The 21,477-nt window shown below is 35.8% G+C and overlaps 1 protein-coding gene across 2 annotated transcripts; it reads left to right on the forward strand.

Annotated features, from left to right (window-relative positions):
• The first annotated feature begins 1,890 nt into the window (after positions 1–1,890).
• On the forward strand, positions 1,891–13,403 carry LOC139140492 (uncharacterized). 2 transcript variants are annotated; one of them, XM_070709794.1, is made up of 11 exons: positions 1,907–1,952; positions 2,099–2,180; positions 3,955–4,101; positions 4,433–4,675; positions 6,212–6,367; positions 6,823–6,961; positions 7,479–7,598; positions 8,536–8,786; positions 9,361–9,520; positions 10,438–10,544; positions 11,351–13,403. In XM_070709794.1, the coding sequence occupies exons 3-11, from the start codon at positions 4,051–4,053 to the stop codon at positions 11,528–11,530; spliced, it is 1,407 nt and encodes a 468-aa protein (XP_070565895.1). In that variant the 5' UTR covers positions 1,907–1,952; positions 2,099–2,180; positions 3,955–4,050; the 3' UTR covers positions 11,531–13,403. The 2 variants fall into 2 exon arrangements, with proteins under 2 accessions (XP_070565897.1, XP_070565895.1); XM_070709796.1 differs by lacking the exon at positions 6,212–6,367 and having other exon boundaries at positions 1,891–2,180.
• Positions 13,404–21,477: the final 8,074 nt, after the last annotated feature.

Genomic DNA, 21,477 nt, shown 5'->3' on the forward strand with positions numbered 1-21,477 from the left:
GGTTAAATATCGTTAATAGTGGGTTTCTGTTTAGTTCTTGAATTTAATTTTGGAAGAACTTATGAATTTAAGCTGATAAAATCGTAACAAACCATAAACGGTAACAATAAATAGAAACGTAAGGAATTATAAAAGAAAGTCGATTATTGATATAGATTATATTTAATAATCGACTTCATTTATGTGATACACAGGGGATAGTGCGTTAGGCCTAACTCTAATTTACAACGGATGACGCCTAAATATTCCGGTGTCTTATTTTGGGCGTTCTGTAAAAAGTGAGAAACTGGGCGATTAGGGGCTTTACATTGTAAGGGAAGGTTAAATTAATACGGTCAAGGTGGGCCAGCAAAGTCTTCTTGTATACTCTTGTCAAAATTATGAGCCTCTATACAAACTCCTAAATATTACGTTCTCCTTAGACGATAAAAGCATGTTCGTGACACCTTCCAAATCGCGCCATATTTTGCTTTGATTTTTATAAGACTTTGTCGATATTTTTGTTCTTTGTACCATGTGGGGTCTTATTTTGAAATTCAATGAGTAACTGAAGTTTTTACCGGCTTATTTTTTTGTGAAAATTGAAAAATTATTTTTTTTTCCAGTAGAGACAACACACGGATGGCTGCCATAGTGAATTTCAAATATCGGTAAATTTAAGATATTTTTTTTCCATAGTAACAAAGTTTGCACGGTGACCCCTATTTTTTACTCTTGATTTTGACTGGAAAAGGAATCGTTGAAAGTATCGCTTAGGAAAGTTTGAGCAAAATTTAGTTTTAAGAATTTAAATTTCGAGGTGTACTACCTCATCACCGATGTACATAGGTGGGACGTAGGTCTAGGTACCCGCTGCTTGTAGGTAAGGGAGACGAAAAGTGAAAGTGCCTTGCTTTGATACACAGCATTGCTGTAATGTCCAAGAACTAAACAGGGTCCTTTATATATCGAGCAATAAATTGATTCATTATACATACATTTGTAAAAACGCATTCAGAGGCACACAAGACCTTGTAGGCCTAATATAAGCATCTTTTCAAGGACAGATAAAGCATCACTATGTGAATTGGGAAAATACATACATACATGTTTTAAACTCAGACAAGACAAAATGAAAAAGACAAAGTAAACTATTTATGAACCTTTAGGGCTAATATGTTGACCTCATGTGTGTGTATATATATATATATAATATATATATATATATATATATATATATATATATATATAATATATATATATATATATATATATATATATATATATATATATACTCTTTCATTGTTGTTTTTGCAAAACCTTTATTGTACTTTACGATACGATTTCAATAAAGGCTTACTTTACTTTACTTTACTTTACAGGCCTATGTAGGCCCTGGGGACTACTACTAAAATAGCCTAAACTCCTTTTAGAAGAACAGAAGCTTTCAAGAACTATGTCCCTCTTGTTACAACTTTTTACTGTATCATTATGTTATTCTAAGAAAACTACCAATATCTGTACATATTTCACTCCCTAATCCCCCTCCATGTAGCTTCTGATTCTGATGATTATCCCCGGGGAAAGTCTGTGCCATTTTGTCGGCCTAACTCCTATTACTAAAATGGTACATTCCTAATTCTTGGAACTTACCACAGCGAGGCAAGGAGTTCAAGGAAATATACCATGTATACCACATGGCAGGTGAACATACACGCGTTGCGAGACCAGGTTCATATACAATCCTTTTTTCGCGCTAATCTCCAGAGTTTGCAGATCAAAGTGAAAATTGCACACGTGTAGAAAGCGGAAGACACTTTTCACGAAAAACGCTGGGTGAGATAAATTTGTGTCGCACAGAATTCCTAAAAACGGTTCTAACTTTCCCTGGTGTGCTAGAGGGCCTCTTGAGAACTTCGTGATGGGCACGGCGGTTTGGGTCATGGGGCCAGTATAGGTTACAGCACGTACCGGTATGTCGGATCACCGTTTGTATTAATTCCAGTGTTTTGCGATTCAATTATTTCATTTTCATTGCCGTGAGTCCTAACGATCTTTGCGACCAAAATTATACTCGTACTGTCGTTTAAATCATACCTGTTGCTGGGGCTCGACTCAGAATATCACCGACGCTGGCCATGCCCGGCATGCAAGATGGTTCCACTGTGTAAGGATGGTGTAAATAACGGCAAATGAAACCTGTGAGTATTGTGATTGTATTGTTACTACTTGCAGCCCTACACATGCTATTCGAGGAAGAAACACACAGCAAAGATGATCGATCTAGATGTGGTATAGTGTGGAAGCAAGCTTACATACTACCAACTTGCATGCAACTTTCCTCCTACCGTGGTAAGGCTTGTGACACAAGTGCAGATCAACCTCACCTGGTACAAGGTTTTCTCAATATGTTTACATACATACATACACATCACATATATGTCATTTAAAGATAAATTTCTTTACATAAATTATCTACATTATGATGTAAACACCCATGACTACATAATGATATTATGCCTACATTTACATAAACTAAGGTACTGTCTATCACTGTATGTTTGTCCATTTCACCTCAGCTATCTTACACATCCACACTAACAGACTACATGAATCTCACTTCTTAATTAATTTCTTAGCATAAATTATGTAAATTATATTTATCACCTATAATTATGCTTGTTATTGGCCTAGAGAACACAAGTAACAATGTATTGTCTGCAGGAATGGTAGAAAGAAGTGTGCATGAAATACACTAGTCTGTCTGAAAGTGATACACACATCCATACATGTCCTCAGTTAATGTCTGTGCATAATTATGTATCATAATTAGTACCTATACTTGCTGTGTATACAGGACACATTTAGGCAACTCATCTTTTGGAATACTAGATAGTCTCAGTGTGCACAATCAATATTACATAGTCTGTCAAGTATTAAATATGAATATCAGAAAACTTAGAGAAGATCTAGTCTGTTAGTATGAATATACTATAGACTGATATTTTCATATTTAATTTCTTTGCATAAATTATCCATGTAGCATGTACTTGATACTTTCTATACCAAAAGATCACATTTTTTTTGTCTGCTGGAATGAAAGAGTGCATCCATGTCACCTAGCCTGTTTTATACACATATCCATAGTAACAGACTACACAAAACCTCAATTCCTAATTAGTATCTTCACTCAAATTATCAACTGTATGAATGCAGTGCCTATAAAAGAAGGAGTCTGCTGAAATAAAAGGGAAAGTATGTCCAGTCTAAAAACACACACAATTATACTATGGGACTAAAACTGCATATCTCTTTATAATATATATATATATATATATATATATATATATATATATATATATATATATATATATATATATATATATATATATATATATAATCGATATATGAATATAATGGATGCATGCACACACACTATATGTGCTTATCATAAGTGAGATAATTTATGCACAGGAATTAAGAACTTAGACAAGTGTAGTCTGTTAGTATGGACATGTGTAGCACAATTTGATAATTTATGTGAAGAAATTGATTAAGAAATGAGATGAGTAGTATAGATATGTGTGCACTACAGGATTTTAAAAATGAATGCACACTTTCTTTCATTCCGACAGAGAGGACCTGGTTCAAAAAAGGCATTACCATTATATAGTTATGAAATATGTGATGTATATATGTATGGATACATATTCAGGAAGCCATATGGGTATGTTAATTAGACTGATGCACACTTTCCTTGACAAGATAGGAGGAAAGTTGCATGCCAGTTTTGTCTGATAGCTTTCGCACCATAGCTTTGGCTGCTAGTTTTGTATGCTAAGCTTTGGCTTAGTCTTATATACTTTTGTATAGCAGCTCCAGAATCTCTGTCTTGAATATTATCTTTCCAATCCTGAATCTGCTTTTAAATTAACCTATACTGTTTTATGGCAATGCTTAACTTTTATTCTTCAGGGCCACTTTTGTGCATCTATACAGGGAAGTCAACTCCAAAGCCTGCTTAGTAGTAAATGGTACCTCTGAAGTCACAGAACTCACTGAAGTCGATTCATGAGCATGGATGGTAGTGGTGATTCCAATAGTCCTTATAATGATTCGCTAGTGAGTCAAGAACCATTTTTCTATATGTGCCTGTGTATATGTGTACCGTATGCTTGTATACAGTGCAAAACGCCAAATTTATTTTAGTACAGTGACAGTACATAATGTATATACTACGTGTCATATGTGCACACACATATATATAATTTCATCTAATATGACATTGACACTATATGTAGACATTCATTTCCTGATATATACCGGTGTGTGTATATATATATATATATATATATATATATATATATATCAATCACTGTATTTGCCTTAGTACAACATATAAAAAACTGCATATGCTCTTACTTAAAGTTTCCATGTCTCAATCAACTTTCAGGTTTTCCAAGTTTTCACAAACAATAACTTACTTGATTCTGGAGAGAGACTTGAAGACCTTTCCGCCTTTCCTCTCAACATACCAGCATCTGGAGATGCTCCACCCCATTGCCTTGGTAAAGTTGTCTTTACTGACAGTATGTCATCCAGGATGGAACTACTCAAGGTGTTTACAGACCACTGGGAAACTTTACCGGAAAATGCCATGGTGCATGGTAGAGAAGAAGGTGTTATATTCCACGAGGTATATATATATGTGTCTTCATCTTTTCAGTTAAGATAAAAGCATGCCTCAGAAATTCGAGCTTTCAAGTTTTATCAATTCTCTTCTGACCTACTATTTGTGGTGATTCATTTTAAAGCTCTTGATGAAGAAAAAGCATTCACCTTCTTAGTTTTTCAAAAAATCAAAATTTTTTATTTTTCTCCATAGAGTTAACACAGGGATGGTGGCCATTTTGAATTTCAAATATGCTGAAATCTTGGGTAATTTGTCTCTCTAGTAACAAAGTTTGCAAGGTAGACCCTGATTTTTAAAGGGGAAGTTCACCAAGGATGATTTTTACATATGTGCTAGCTTTGTGGTCACTTACCCCGGAAAAGCTATTTTTGCCATTTATAACTTGCACGATTTTTACAAAAACCGATAGAAATAGTACAGGAAGTTGCCCATGTAATTTGAATCATGGGAAAAAGCGCCAAGCTTGGAGCTTGCATAATGTGATATGGAAGGCACCATTTTCCCATGGGTATGGCATTATCCACTCACCCATGCTTAAACCAGGCTCTGTGTATTTACATAACTTTTGTTTATACTGAGTATCCTTGCATAAACGGTGAATCACTTATGATAAACTGTCCACTGTCAGATTTTGTGTTGCTGTTTACTACTGCATTACTGTGAGTGGACAATGTGGGGGCCATACCCATCCGAAGATGGTCCCTTCCATATCACATGATGCAAGCTCCAAGCTTGGGGCTTTTTTCCCATGATTCAAATTACATGGGCATTTTCCTGTACTATTTTTATCATTTTCGTAGAAAATCGGGCGAGTTATACATGGTGAAAATAGCTTTTCTGGGGTAAATGACCACAGAGCTACCACATATGTAAAATTCATCCTTGGTGAACTTCCCCTTTAATCTTGATTTGGTAAGAGAATGGTTGAAAGTTTCATTGAGGAAAGTTTGAGCAAAAGTTGAAGTCTTTCACTTTCGAGGTGGATATTACCTGAATTTGGGTGTTATATCCTTTTTGGTTTTACTGAACCTTCTAACAATGTATCACTAGTCTCAAAACATGAAATTTGAAAAAAAAAGGGAAAATAATAGTATTATAGCCCCCGGACTTTCATGACGGCTGTCTGTCAAGGGCACCGGCACTTCTTGCAATGCCATATGATGTTCTTTACAGACAAATTTCAAAGCAAAACTTTGTGATGCTCACTGATATACCGGTATATACAATGATAGCTTGCAGACCTTGACATTAGCGTTTTCCAAACCTTGGGAGAAAAAACACAGGGTCGGCTAATTTACATAACAATGCATAATTTGCATATTCTTTTGTTGTGAAATTTATTGTGTGTAGTTACAAATGTACATGTGTCGTGTTACAAACAAATATGTTGCTCCAAAAACAGAATAGTACTGTCCCGATCCATCCCAATAAATCCCGGTGTGGAAAACTCTGAAACTCTGTTGCGATAATGAGTTTGTATAGCTGCTTCTTGCATTCCCTTTACTTTGATTTTGCTGTTTATTCCGTACTATTCCATAGGGTTTTCATATCAAAAGGACTGCAGGAAATCGTCCTGAACATTTTGAAGAGAATTATGAATATATTAAAATTGACAGCAGAGATATTGGTCGTGGCAGTTTAGGAACAATATGTTATCAGGCACATTGTGGTGACATAACTTTCGCTATTAAAGAGGTAAGCTGCAAATTTCTTTCATTTTAAATTTGAGTTTGATGTGTGGGATTATTAATTACCAATTATGAACGTTCTGACCCAAAACGTGAAAAGGATCAGTTCTATATATAAATTATGTAAAATGCTTTTGGTAGTGGCCATTTGAGGAAAGGAAAATTCTCATTACTGTCATTTCGAAGATGTGTGTGACTAACACAATCACCCACCCAGAGAATAACCTGCATCAAAACAAACCTCTGCATCTTTCAAGGGATTTTCACTCTCATGTTAGAGATTGACTGACAAGTTTTAATAATATAGAAATGATCCTCCTTATGAGAGGTATAATGAATTTGTGATTTAGACTCATGCTAAAAAGAATGCAGAACTTTCAAGAACAATTAAGCCGTCCACATTTCAGAGTGAATGAGACGGCTGTGTGACATGCTGTGAATATTTGTCAAATTTGTTGTCAGATACCACTAGAAGTTTTCAAACGGTACAAAGATGAAGCTTTAATTTGGGCAAAACTAGAACATCCGCACATTGTCCCTCTGTATGGTGTACTTCGTGATGGAAAGAAAATTTGTTACTTAATGAAGTACATTGATAAAGGTTTGTCACAACTTACCATGCATTGTATATTTTGTTGGCAAGTGATTTGACTTTGAAAAAGGACAGTACTGTATTTCATCATGCATTCCAAATTGCACATCATAATGCATTTGCTATCACATTTCTGACTATGAGGATTGTTTTCTATTTCAGCCTGAGCCATACAGTATTTTCACATTTCTGGAAACAAGTGAAATGTTCAATATATTTTCTTGTCAGTTTCAATGTTTAACATCCGTCTGTATGGCATATTCGCAAATGAATCTTTACAAGATGCTAAATCTGCTGCTAATGCATAAGATTAGGGTTTTTGAGTATGTTTAGATTTTTGAATGATATCATATTGTACTGGTATTGAAATTTCACATTCCCATCCACTGTTTTTCTTCACAGTTAATCAATGTTTGCTGTTGTGAAGTGGTAACACATCTACAAGGTCTACCATTGCAAATCAGTATCTTTCAACATTTTCTGGAATATTAGTGGTATTCTTATTTCCCTTCCTTTTTCTTTTCAGTCGGCACACCTTATAAAACATCAATTGAAGAAGAAAAAGAGCTTGCCGGATTACTTTGTGACATCGTGAATGCCTTGATGTATCTGCATTGCAAAGACATTATCCATGGTGATATCAAAGGTACTAATTTTCTAGAACTTCAAGATCTAATCATTCACCCCTGAAGGTTTTTTCCAGATAGGATGTATATCAATCATGTGATGATTAGAAAAACATCTGTTTGCCGGTTTTGCTGTCGAGTACAGTACAGTCATTGATTATAGTAGGAAAGCAATACAGCACTTATTGGCATTGGACCGTCAAACGATAGCCAAACAAGATCAACATCCCAAGTCACTCAAGTGGATCAGTGATTGTCAGTAAAAATAGAAATGCAATGTTACTGAAAGATACTGCAATTAGTGTAACGCTAAGAATATTGAAGATGAAATGCAATTTTTACATGTCTGTCACAAATACGAAAACTTTTTCAGTAAAATTAATCTGGAATTAATACAGTGTTACTTTATCTTTATCAGAGAAAACTTTGGACTTATTTTTGTAGTACGCTTTTATTGCCACAAATGTGATGTAAATCCTATATTTACCAGCAAGCAATAAATTATTATTATTATTATTGTTGTTGTTGTTGTTACTGTTTTTAGTTTTCCATGTGATTCCCTTTTCACAGTAACCACTGGAATGACAATATTCGTGATCAGGTCCAAGTCCAACAGTGGATTTGCTTGTAATTTGTCATATTTATAAATTTTACTCTGCATTTTTTTTTGCAAAAAATTAAACTTGTTTCCAACCAGATTTTTGTGCAACGTCAACTGACTTCGTTTTACTGTTGATTGTTTTTACCTCACATATGTAGACATGCAAGCTGATTATCAGCTACAAATGAGTTCTTGTGTCAACTTTTATTGGACCCCGACAGTGAAAACTGATAAGTGCGGGCAGTTTAAATGACATTCTTATCAATCGTTTGGCGGTCCAATGCCAATAATGGTTGTAATACTTGATAAACACTGCTTCTTGTGTGATATACTTTTATTTTTTTTTCTTATTTCAGAGGAAAATGTGCTCATAAATCGTAACAAAACTGATGCATATTTGATTGACTTTGGATTGTCAAGACAACTTCTCGATGCAGAAGAATTTATCGAAAACATGGACTGGAGAGGAACGAGACTCTACATGGCACCAGAAATAGCCCGGTATGGAAGATATGGCAAAACCATGGATGTATGGTGTACTGGTTTGCTTCTAGTTGTCTACATCTTTGGACTTGAAAATTTGAAGCAACTCTTTTTCAGTCCTTCAGTGAGTTACACGTGTATGTCTTGTGTTGTGCTTTTTGGGTCCAAGGGTCAAAGAATTACTTCTATTTGTAACTTTCCAAAATGTCTGGCTTTTCAAAAAAGTCAGCCAGTTCAGGCTAGAGATTAATATCAGAAATCAAGTTCACAAATCCTTTAACCTAAGTAGTTGCAAGCTGTAACGGTGGTGTCGATAAGTTCATGACTGCAGCAGCTCAAAAAAGGATGTGACCACATGGCAATAAAAGTGAAAGTGACAATCACATTGTACTCATGTTGCCATGGAAACAATAGTTTTTCTAATGTTTGAATGTACAGTAACGGTGATTCTGAGAGAGGGATGGCTATATTTGTTCACTGTTCAGAACCCCGCTTTACATGTATGATATGTGATCCTGCTGTGCATATACCACACTCAAATTTTATTCATGTGTAGTTTTGAACCAGCTTGTCTTGATCAATGTGAACATGAAACAAACCATTTCCTGATTTAAAACATACACCTCAAATTTTAGAAAATTCATTTTGCATAGTATATTTTTTCCATATTCAGTGATAAAAATCTCTCTCAATTTTAGTTTGAAAATGGATTTCATAGCTGGAAAGACACTCTCTTAAGTGTGATCAGTGGCGAATGTTCACCAGACCTGTTTTCCTTCATAGAAGACTGTGTGGAAGTTGATTACCAGGAAAGAATGTCCGTATTCCAGTGCTACAATCACCGCTTCTTAAAAAGTAGTATGTATTGGAGATGCTATTATTTCTTTAAGTACCGGTAGGACACCAGCTGGTCAGGGACCAAACTGTTCACATTCATTTAAATCATCAGACAAAATTAGCTACATGTATTCTTGAGCATTATGTTGCAATGTGTCATTTTGGTTGGGAATATCATTGCAGAACTATCTGCTAACAGCTCTGAAATTTGGTGCTGAAAGATTAAAGAGATAGGCTCTCAGGAGTCCATAATTCTTTGTGTTTGTTTATTTTTTAAATAAATATCTAGTAACAAATTTTAAGATCATTAAGACAAACTCAACAAAATGTACCAATAGCTGAATCAAATGACCACCTCAACTCTATGGAAATATCGCACATGTTTTTACGACTTAAGGAAAGTGAAAGACTTAAACTTTTGCTCTCACTTTCCTCAATGAAGCTTTCGACCGTTCTCTTACCAAATCAAAAATAAAAATCAGGGGTCACCGTGCAAAATTTGGTACCAGAGAAACAAATTACCTAAGATTTCCTGATAATTCAAAATGGCCACCATGCCTGTGTTAACTCTATAGGGATAATAAACTTTTCCATTTTCGAAAAAAACTAAGACAGTGAAATGTTTTCTTACGCCAAGAGCTTTAAAATGAGCTTCCATAAGTGGTAGATCAGAAAAGAATTGGAAAAGTTTCAGAGTCAAAATATCTGTCACAAAGGTGTGTTCTACCTTAGGCTTTTTTCACACGTTTCAAACTTAGTAAATAACAGGAAGTTTGTGTTTGAAAATCTGTCCTCAGAGATGCAACAATTGATGAATCCTTGTTAGTGTTTGGCAAATGTGAAAAATTTCCTTGAAGTTGTATTCCTTCTGTGTTTTCAAATGTTCTTGATAGAAAGTGTTGAATTTCCTCAGCCTCACTGTGATTTTCTATATATAGGAGAGGTAGTGATTCCGGTGTTCCATAGTGATGGATACGTGCCAATTTCCACTTGGGAGTCTGCCACATTTGAAGATCTCCTCAAAGAAACTGATCTTACCGATAAGGTAATCAATTTTACGCTCATAAAAATAACCATTTGTGACAAAGGAGCCCAACTGTGAGTCACACATCTGATAGGGAAACGTCTTAATGAAACCATGATTGATGACTTCTTCAAATTGTAGAACGTATTCCAGAATCATCCAGGTTTTCTTTCAAAATCTAAATTTTTAGATGCCACATCTCTATTCCCGGTGTTGTGTTTTTCTAGGTACACCTAAAATATATTTTGGGTTCATTTGATGTTATCTGGTTTTAAATGTTAGATATCGTAATCTATTTTAGATGTTTCAGCTGTGTAGGGAAAGAAAAATCATGTCATGTTTCAATAAATTCTGAAAGTACATTTATTGTTGTCATTCTGACATTTGACATCATGAAGAGAATGTGTGTGTTTATTTCTATTCTTTTATACAAAATTATTATGTAAAATTGACCGGAAAATGCAGAGGTTCTAAATTACTTTTAACTTCTACTTGAAAAGATATCTACTTCTGGTTAGCATCAACAGTTGTGTAGTGGTTTGAAAACTAGGTACGTTAGACTGAAAGATCTGTCGCTTGAGGGCGGTCTCTACGCTCCAGAGCGTAGAAAGCGCTCTCGAGCGACTGATATTTCAGTCTAGTGCAATGTTAGATTTAGTACAAAAATCATGAGCATGCTCTAATATAAGTGTTTTTTAAATACTGTTTTAGCCAACTTGGCAATACATTGGTACATTGGTTTACACTGAGTTATTAAATATTGAAGGCCCTCTGGAAGTTGACCACATAATGGTTCATATTCAACTATAGTGTTTCTTCTTTGGCAGGTTTTCAACTCAGTAGATGATGGAGATTACTTCACCATTGCCAGCGACGGACAGCCAACAAAGCTTGATGATGTACCCTTGACTTTGGAGGAGATGAGGATCCACGTTGAGCCTGATGAATGGCTATGGAGAGCTGACAGATATGGTGACATAGAGAGTAACGACTCATCCCTATGTTAGCCTTTTCACCAACTAACACAGGTACCATCCTGTTGTCTTCAGTGATTTGGTCAGACTTTACAGCAGCTAAGCTAGCTTTCCCAGAAGTGGCAAAGTTTACAGTAATGCCTTTGCACTGCTTGACAAACATATATACCAATGTATAATTGATTTCAATTTCAAAATGAACAACATGATTAATTGTATGGTAAAGGTTTGATGTTCAATGTATGCCTTTGACGTGAAACAGTCGATGGCAAAAGTTGAAAATTGGTTTTACTAATAATTGTTTAGCAATCATGTAGATTAATTTCAGTTTCCAGAGGTAAATTTTGAATAATTGCCAAATAAAACTTTGGGGTTTGGTGTATATGTTTTCTAAGTCAAACAGTCAACTTTTTTCAGCTGTCCGAAGTGTTTCTCTAAGCTGGTATCTCCATCCAGGAAGTTATTTACACCTTCAAGGCCATTGTTATGTCTTCTCTATTTTCATGCTTGTTCATTTATTCTTCAGATCCCAGAAAAGGCCCCGCTATGCAATGTTCACACACAATGTGATGTCGCGTCACAAATGCACATGACACATCCCATGTTTAAAGCTGGAATGGAACAAAAACCATGTTAGGTTAAATACGAAAAACCATCAAATTTCAATATGCCGTCAAATTCTAGATGTTGATAGGCTGACAAGTGTCCTTGAAGGATGTTACGCTTCAACTACTGTATAAAGAGGAAAAGAGGCAGGATAACTTTAGACTTAATTTGCAGAGGATGTTTTTTGTTGTGTTACGCTACAATGACTAACCTTTCCCAAAGCTGACAATGCACTTATGATGACATTTCAAGGGATTTTTCTGTATGATCTTTTTTCTACATTAACAGGTATGTTCTATACATGCCATAGATATAAACAGTAGATAGGGGAAGGTAACTTCTACTCTGTATGATAAAATAGACATTTATTGTACAAGTCAGGATTAAGTTTTCTTCAGACAACTCAGGTTTCTAGAGGTTGGTGTTTTATATTGCAAGTTGGTGAAGACTTTCCAAGAGAGAGATACAAAATATAATGCATATCATTACAGAGCCACACTCACTGAGAATACATATATGGTTTGTCCAAGAACTCTACTTTGACCAGCAAAGTGCCTGTTGTTTGAGAGTAAAAAACTTAAACTTTTGCTCAAACTTTCCTCAAGGAAACCTCTAACCATTTCTCTTTTAAAATCAGGAATAAAAATCAGGGGTTGATCACCATGCAGATTTTGGTGCCAGAGAAACTTACTGAGAGAAACTTACTCAAACAATCTGCTGTTAAGAAAAGCATTGGTGCAATAAATTGTGCTGACTCAGCACTTTTTTCGTTTATCTGCCAAACTCATTGCCTCATATTGTGTTAACTGGCATATGAGTACTGTCTTTAAATATGGATGTTAGTAAAACATACAAAATGGTGATCTAAAAATCGATTATGCAAATGACATCACAATCAATTTAAAAATTTCACATGGTGAAAGACCTATTTATAGTTTTCACTCCTAGATTTTACATTGAGGTCTGCACGCAAATTTCTTCTCCATTTATTATTGTCTTGTGAATAAAAATTTTATTAATCTGGGAAGGAGTGGCCACTATGAGACAAGAAAGTGTTTTTATCAATTTTTAACTTTCAGGGAAAACCCTGGATGGATGAATGTCTTTTTTACCCATTTTTACTTCCAAGGTAATCTTGGTCTTTTTGAATTGAAAACATTTCTTGCAACTTTTCAAAATAAGATTTGTGTATTTTTAAAAGTATATGGTTGCAAAAGCATTTTCCAGATGTAATTTTTTATAGGAAATAAAGTTTCTTTGCAAAGTTTATTAGCTTTGCAAAGTGTATTAATAACTGCAATTCGTTTCCATCATATTGTTATTGAAATCTAATTTTATGGAGATTGCTGTGATTGGTCCAGACTGATCATGTGACAAAGCATGCCATCCATACATATTCCTGTAATGTATTGATCACAGGTCCTGCTTTAAGTAAATCAGTGTACAGAACATAATTAGGTCTTTGCAATAAAATATGATCAAAGATGCCTGTAGCATAAAGGAATATTCAAAATGCTACTTTTCTTTTAGAAGCCCTAACAACTGTTTGTTTTCATTTTCATATTCTGTACACCATATTAGAGAGAGTAAGTTACATTTCAGTAACATTTAATGATACTTCAAATTGATGAGCGGCTTTGATCCCAAGAAAAAACTGACACCATCATGGTATGTTGGTTATGTTATTGAGAAAAGTTTTTGGGGTTGACAAAAGAGACATCCAGCCCCACTGACTGACTTGAGAAAGCAATGACACACAACACCATACTGAAACACATGTGGTTTAAACTACATTGGATGAAACTTATTGTGATGTAACTTATTAGGAATTTTTCATCAGTTTTGTTCCATTTGTCAAATAGTTTCTTATTTTCATTCTCGGGGCAATTCCTCCGACCCCTGGGTCATGAATATTCACAACTCCCGTAGGGATCAGGCTAGGAAAATGCATTTTATTTATGGAAAAAAACTGATGGCAAAATTATCAAGCGTTTGCTGCTGTAGATTGTCCTGTCAAAGTGTGATTACACTTGAGCACAACCATATCACATATATATCAGCGTTATTTGACCATATAGTCGCTTTCCAAGTGATATCACCGTGTTCTCTTATGCGAAAAAGCACCGTACGAAGAAACAATGTCTTGGTCCCTCCTATTTTTTCAAAGGTCCCTCAAATAAGTTTGAATCTAAAGTAAAGCAATGTGAAGACAGTGAAAATATGCTAAAGTATTGAGCGTACGCAGAAGAGATATATTTGTATTAAGAACAATGGCATTTTGGTAGCCATTTTCTCATTTGAAATAATATCCTCACTATTCTAGTTTACAGTTAGAGTTATATGTGTACTTCAATTCAATTTACTTGGATTTTAATATCCATTTGATGGTGTTCAGTTTTGGACATGTTGTTCTTTCATCTGAAATGTACCATACCACACTCTCTGTCAGTGTGTGTTGAGTAATAAAAGATTGATTGACTACAGAGAATAATATCAATCCTGTTAGAGGTTTGATTCTATTAAGTGTGTCTCCCCTTTTTGTGGGGTTATTGACCCTTCTTTCAGACATGAAAAAAGAAATTCTAGCTAGGTCGACCACATCAATGGAGTAGGCAGAACACTGAGATGATATGTAGTATAAAGAGAGTATGCATGGGGTCGCTCGCTTACAAGTTTATGTACTTTAATTTTATGCCCATTTTCTGCATTGTCAATAAACAGTTCTACAATCTTCACCATTTAGATATATTTGCAATTTTGAGCCGTTTTGTCATCTAGAATTTTGTATTTGCGCCTTCTTTCAAAATGGAAATTCCTTTAAAATAATGCCACAACCATGCTGCCACCCATTACTGTAACAATCTTAATAAAACATTTTACCATCGACCAATTAAATAAAAAATGTGTAAACAATTACAATCTGATGGAAAAGCCTTTATGTGAAACTCGTAGAGGGAAGTTGAAACAGTAGCATATTGTTGTTAGACCAGCTACAACACAAGCTATGAACGATATACATCAAATTTTTATGATAATTACCATGTTTTGAGGAAGTAGTAAGCTCTTATGGTTTATTTCTATCTGTGGTTTCGTTTATAAATACCGTATTCAAACATCGGTCTGTGGTATTTTTGCGGTAGAATGGTTCATTGCAAAAAGTAATTACAGAAATTAATGACTAGACAAAGTCAGATAACAAAAGTTGAACAGCTTGAAAATAATGAAAAATGTGACATTTATTATTAATTTGAAAAGATCATTATCAAAGTGTGACAAGTTTTCTTACAGAGATGTAAACTGTTGGTTTCCTCCTGTTTGCTCGGGTTTCAAGATGCCACTTTTTTGTTAGGGTTTTTGATTTGCATATTTACCTTGGAAACGTCCTTCAATCGTTGCATGGACTAAAAACTAGAGCGTGCGCTTACGGCCATACAATGCCAGACCATGACTAACAATATCATAAGTGTTTATTGCGATTCACACAAGTGGTATGTTGTTGTTGTTTGTCGCAAAGTTATTTTGTTGTAGGAACAACTTGTAAATTTACGCCGATCCCCCCCCCCCCCCCCCCCCCGGTTGAGCATGCGTAATGAGTTTGGGTGTGGACAAAATAAAAAGCGGAAGACGGCCGATGTTTTTATCCTGTGAGTGTAACCAGTAACTGCGTGCGTGGACGTGGGGTAGTCAACACAGGAAGTCGACGAACAACCTTGATAGATATAAACTATGGAAGATAGCCCTGCTAAGTATGGCTTACAATTTTCCTCCGTAGAAATTCTCGGTGACACAGTGACATATAACATCGATGGTCAACTTACACCATAAAAGTATAGTCCTTCTGCAACCTCCATCCATGGTCGGGGGGACTGTGCAACATCAAATCGGGAGCGACAATTTGAAACTGTGCGACAACGGTTCACCGCACTCGCATTAGGATGGAGCAGGCAGTTGTAGAGATACGAGAGTATCGCCCTACTGACAAGGAAGCTGTGATGGCTGTGTGGTTGGAAACAGGTAAAGCAAGCGGCCTGCTATCGGAGGAAGCCCTGGCCAGCCTGTACCCCATTATGAGAGACTACTTGTTACCGAAGTGGAAGAAATACGTCGCTGTGGCTGCAGCTGATCACAAAGTTGTTGGGTACATTGCGCTGAAGGGCAGGTCTATTCATGGAATTTTCATTTTGCCTGAGTATCAGGATCGGGGCTTAGGTCAAAAGTTACTAGACCGTGCGGTAAGGCGAAAAGGTCAGCTTCGAGTGCCTGTTTACTCGACCAATACCCTTGCGAAGGAGTTCTATGAGAACTACGGTTTTGTCAACACGGAAGAACGATTCGACTCTCAGGCAGGCATAACAGAAGTGTTGTTGGAATTACCAACGGAGCCCTCTACCGTCGAAAAAGTGAATGACTTTTGTCTTATAAGCACCCTTGACAAGCCCAAGCATCCCAAACTTCGGATACACAGTAAACATTTTCAATAGACAATCCATAGAAAAACAAGTTCACCAGGTCATGACTCAGACTTGAAAATGCCAAGGGTATGGTTAAGTTTGTTTTACAGATGAGAAGATTGGCTTCAGCACCGAAAGAAATGTGAAATAGTGAGAGCTTGCTGTGAGGAAACTGCTAAATTAAATTCCATGTGGCAGGGCTGTGTGTTGTTACCCGCCGTATATCTAGCAATGCAGACAGTAACAACACACAGCCCTGCTACACAGAGCTATTTGAGACCATCCAAGAGTTGATCTTGCAAAATTTCGTACCTGCAGCTCAGAAAGTGGCATAAGATTTCCTGACAAACAACTGTTGACTTGTTCATACAACATTGATACATCTAATCACAGAGGTAAATAATCTAATGCACAAAGCCCAACATATTGCTATTCATTTATGCAAAGTTTAGTTATGAGTACTGATGAAATGCAAATATGAAGATAATTATTGATGTGGCATTTTCATCTGCCAATCATGAATTGCATATACCCTGACGCAAAACTTTTTCTCCTTTCTAAAGCAAGTTCTGTGAGAGAAGGAGAAAAGTTCAAACTTATTCATGATTTCAAAACATCTATAAGCTAAACTTTCATGATACCAGTAGCTGTTGGTGTGTGCACTTTTGCAAGACTGCTCTGGCAATGTGCAGAAAGGTGTAGCTGATTCATAGATTGTCATTATTAGAAGCTGATTGGATGTTCCTAAGTAATTTACTGAAAATAACAAGTTGCAGACAGCCAATTGGCTAAAAGCTTCCAGGATGCTGCATATCAGCCCAGACTGTTCTCCGTTACATCCCCCAAAAGAAATCTACTTTTTCACAACATTTGAATGTTGATGTACTTTGGAAGAAGTAGAGGACGTGTAACATCAGAGTTTTAAAGCTATAATATGTCCAGATGTTTGGATGATCTGTGTGGATACTGTTCATGCAAACGTCAATGTTTGTAGCCCTCACAAATTTTCGCTTGTGTAGACTGCTATGGAGTTAATTTATTCCCGTTTACGGTGAATTATGACAAATTCATTCCAAAATTAATGTCATTTTCATGAAATTTTGCAAATACATGCTTTCATATAATATCATTTTAAAGGAAGAATTAAGAGTAGGGGGTCACCATATCTGTTTCCATTGATATTGGATCTGAATAAGGCTCCCTAAGATATGGAAAAAATGCTAATTTCAAAATACAGTTGATTTTACTAGTAACATTATAAAGTATGTGCAATCTTTTTGACTTTTTGATATTTCAATCAATTCCATTTCATGTTTTAAAATAACTGCTTTTTCAGATATTGCACTGCCGCACATGCCCTAAGCATGGATTGATAACAAAGCAAATTTCCCATGTTTCAGGAAAACCTTCACATGTAACAGAATAAAGGTGAAAATTAACCAAGTTTGTCAAGCAAATTTCTAACAATGGGTCATATATTTTTGGAATATATATGGGTAGATATTTTTAACTGGGGCAGCACACCCCCATATGAAAATATCAGGGCTACCCCCCTCCCCCCCCGACCCAACCACCTGTGGGATGGAATAATATCAAAGTGGATTACCATTGAAAATATCAATCACCGGCATTGGTTCAGTGTGTGGTTACTGACATTCTTCTTCCAGAAATAGCACTGACCTTTGATGTGAAATCAGGTACAACGTGTGCAAGGGTTACCAGATGTGGCAAGAGAGGGCAGACTGACTGTCAATGTACTTGAAGTACTGACTGCTTTGAATTCCTCCACACCATGGACCCTTTTTGTCAAGGTCACTTCTCTCTCACAAAGTATCGGTATTTGTAATGTTGCAAGAAATATGAAATCATTCCAGTCAGTGTTGCCCTAATGTTATCATAGGACCTTGCCTCTTTACTAAACCTAGAAAGAAAGCAATATTTGAGAACAATCGATTTGCAATCAAAATAATCAAATGAACGTTTCAGTTTACCCTCTCATGAGCGTTGATTTCTGTTGTAATAAATTTGATCTGGTATTCTCTATTCGACAAAACTGATTATAGGTGACACAATGTTCATCCGAATGATTAAGTGTTGTATGCAATTCATTATTTACAACTGGCATCATCTCCCATCTATCCTGAGTATGATTTTACATTATTTATACCGGTATATGCAGAATTTTAAGTGAGATATACAACAAACTTATTTTCATTTAACTTTGTGAGTGAAGACATTCAGTTTTTGCCCATACAGTACAAGATGCAAAGTGGATGAATATTTCACATTGATAATGCATAAAATTAGCATCGAATTTAATACCAAAACATTGTTCATTAATGAATTTGCATAAATGAATACTAATCTACCTCACATCTTGCAGTAATGGCTTTTTGCCGATCAATCATTTCTCAATGTCAGTTTGATGTACTGGCTGCGCCATCTCACTCTTTACAAAATAGAATTGTTTGTAATGTCTGTAAAATTCCTTTAGAATTCCACATCTCCTTCAATATATTCTATGTTAAACTTCATAGAAACAAATATGTTGTAAATATTGGAACCCTATATATTCTGAAAGAAGACAGAACTCTTCTTTGATTATACTTTTTGAGTTCCAGGGCTTTACAAGTATTGGTACAGTTATATTATGCCTTTGAAAAGAACAGAATTATCATTTTTTCAACAACTTTTTGTTTTGTCATATATTTCAAATATGCCACTTGTTTTACATTGAATCAGTTTTGAAATAAATGAACTTTGACACAGTTTGCTTGTGATGATAGATAATTTATGTACGGCTTGAATAGCTTTTCTTAAAAGTTGCTACAACTTCTACAATGACCATAAAGTTCTTGTTTATATCGTAAGTCACTCATATCATAACTCCACATACATGTTCTGTGCAAAGACAGAAATATATTGAATACAAGGACCCCCATAGGTTAGAGCAACAGGTGTATAATACCCAAGAATATTAAAGTTTGTGCGTAGACTTTTGTTTATAAGAAGTGGGCAAAGATTTACCCCGGACAGTTCACGCTGCAAATCACAAACTACTTAAAGCCCCACTCAATTATCAGATTTATCTAATATAAATATTATTTACTTGATAAAATATTCAATGGAAAACAAAAGAATGACAAACTGTTAATGGGCTGTTGACATATTCGCTAATGCGAGAACCTGGGATTGAGAAGGGTGCCTTTAATCCTCCATGATATGGGAGGAGCAGCAGGTTCATCTTTTTTTGCGATAGGAAATATGGACCAGTGTGTAAAGAAATGGAGATGTAAGGGAATATGTGTTGATGCATGTAAGAAACCGAAATCATTGTAAAACATAGCGTCACTGACACTTGGCTCATATTTGATTTTATATGGCAGGCCAGAGTGTCAGTATACTTAACTATATTTACCCCTGAGAACATGCGGACCAAGTTTCAAAGCAATCAGATTAGCGATTTCAGAGAAAGTGATTTTTTGACCAAAAATAGAAAAATACCGCAATTATTCGGTGTCGCTCAAATTTGATCAGAATTGGTATATACCAGTATGTGTACCAAAGATCAACAATACATATTGTTTCTATCTGTTCAGTGCAGGAAAATTCTACGCTGATGTTATGACAATGATTTCTGCACAGTACAACCAGAAATTTAAACCAGCAAAAAAAGAATGACAAAAGTAAATAAGGTCTGAAACTTTAGGTACTGGAGTTCAACTTTAGCAACATGCATAGCAGAAACAGTTAGTCCCTCTTAGTTGGACCATAGACAGTCTTCCCCCCCCCCCCCCCTCTACTGTCTATGGTTTGATCTGGTCTGTTAATATGTAACAGTTCATAAACAATGACAGGAAATGACTCAAGCCTGTTTCAGACTCTGGCCATCACTCCTGCACATTTGTAGGATTTCGCTTTTTCTTACCTCATATGCACATTTTTGACACTGACATGTTCATTTGAACAAATTCACATCTCAACCCCTGCATCTACCTGTATACCAAATACTGAGATGGTAGCTTTGGCGGTATGGGAGCCTTTGTGTGTGACGGACATACATCCGCACATACCCACAAATATACAGACATACAGACGCCACTCAGACTCATCATATAAGCTCTTTTTGGTATTTATATACAAAACCAAATATGAGCTAAAAATTGTCCCAAAGCTACAAATATGAAAAATTCACCATGATTTGAAGAGACTCAACTAAGGTTGCCTCTAGGTACATGCATACCAGGTTTAAAAGCAATCAGAGTATTGATTTGACCAGAAACAGGGAAAAATGCCCCCAAAATACAACCATCAACATTTCTCCATAATTTGAACAAATCTAAGTCATGATCATAAAGACCTTGCACACCAAGTTTCAACCAAATCAGGCCTGTGATTACAGAGTTTTAGCGATTTGCTAGATTTTCTCTTTTTTACCTCATTTGCATATTCTAGACACTGACATGTTCATTTGAACAAATTCACATCTCCAGCTCTGGGTGCATCTGTACACCAAATGCAGTATTTTTGTAATAACATTATTATACATCTTACATTTGTGACTCGGAGCCAGGGGCATCAAATTATCAGAGTTGTGACTGTTTTCGTGCAATGTCAATTTTGCTTCTGATTTATGGCGCAAGTGTGGAATGCTATCCCGGCCTCGCTTCTGCAAGTTCTGGATAGTGTGTGTGCACCACACATGTATGTACAGAGTGTGCGAGCGAGACATGTGGCACTGTCTAATGAGTCCCTTGAAACCGTTCAACAGTGAACACGCAGATACAATCTCAGGGGATGGGGCGTCTGGAAACCATACATGTTACGGACTGGTACGGCTTCTTTTAGCACACAATAAATCCTATTGTTCTTGATGGTAGATGTGTAATAATAAACATTATGTACAGTATGAAGCTTTTTTTA

Source organism: Ptychodera flava, chromosome 9 (genome assembly GCF_041260155.1).
Source record: "Ptychodera flava strain L36383 chromosome 9, AS_Pfla_20210202, whole genome shotgun sequence".
NCBI lineage: Eukaryota > Metazoa > Hemichordata > Enteropneusta > Ptychoderidae > Ptychodera > Ptychodera flava.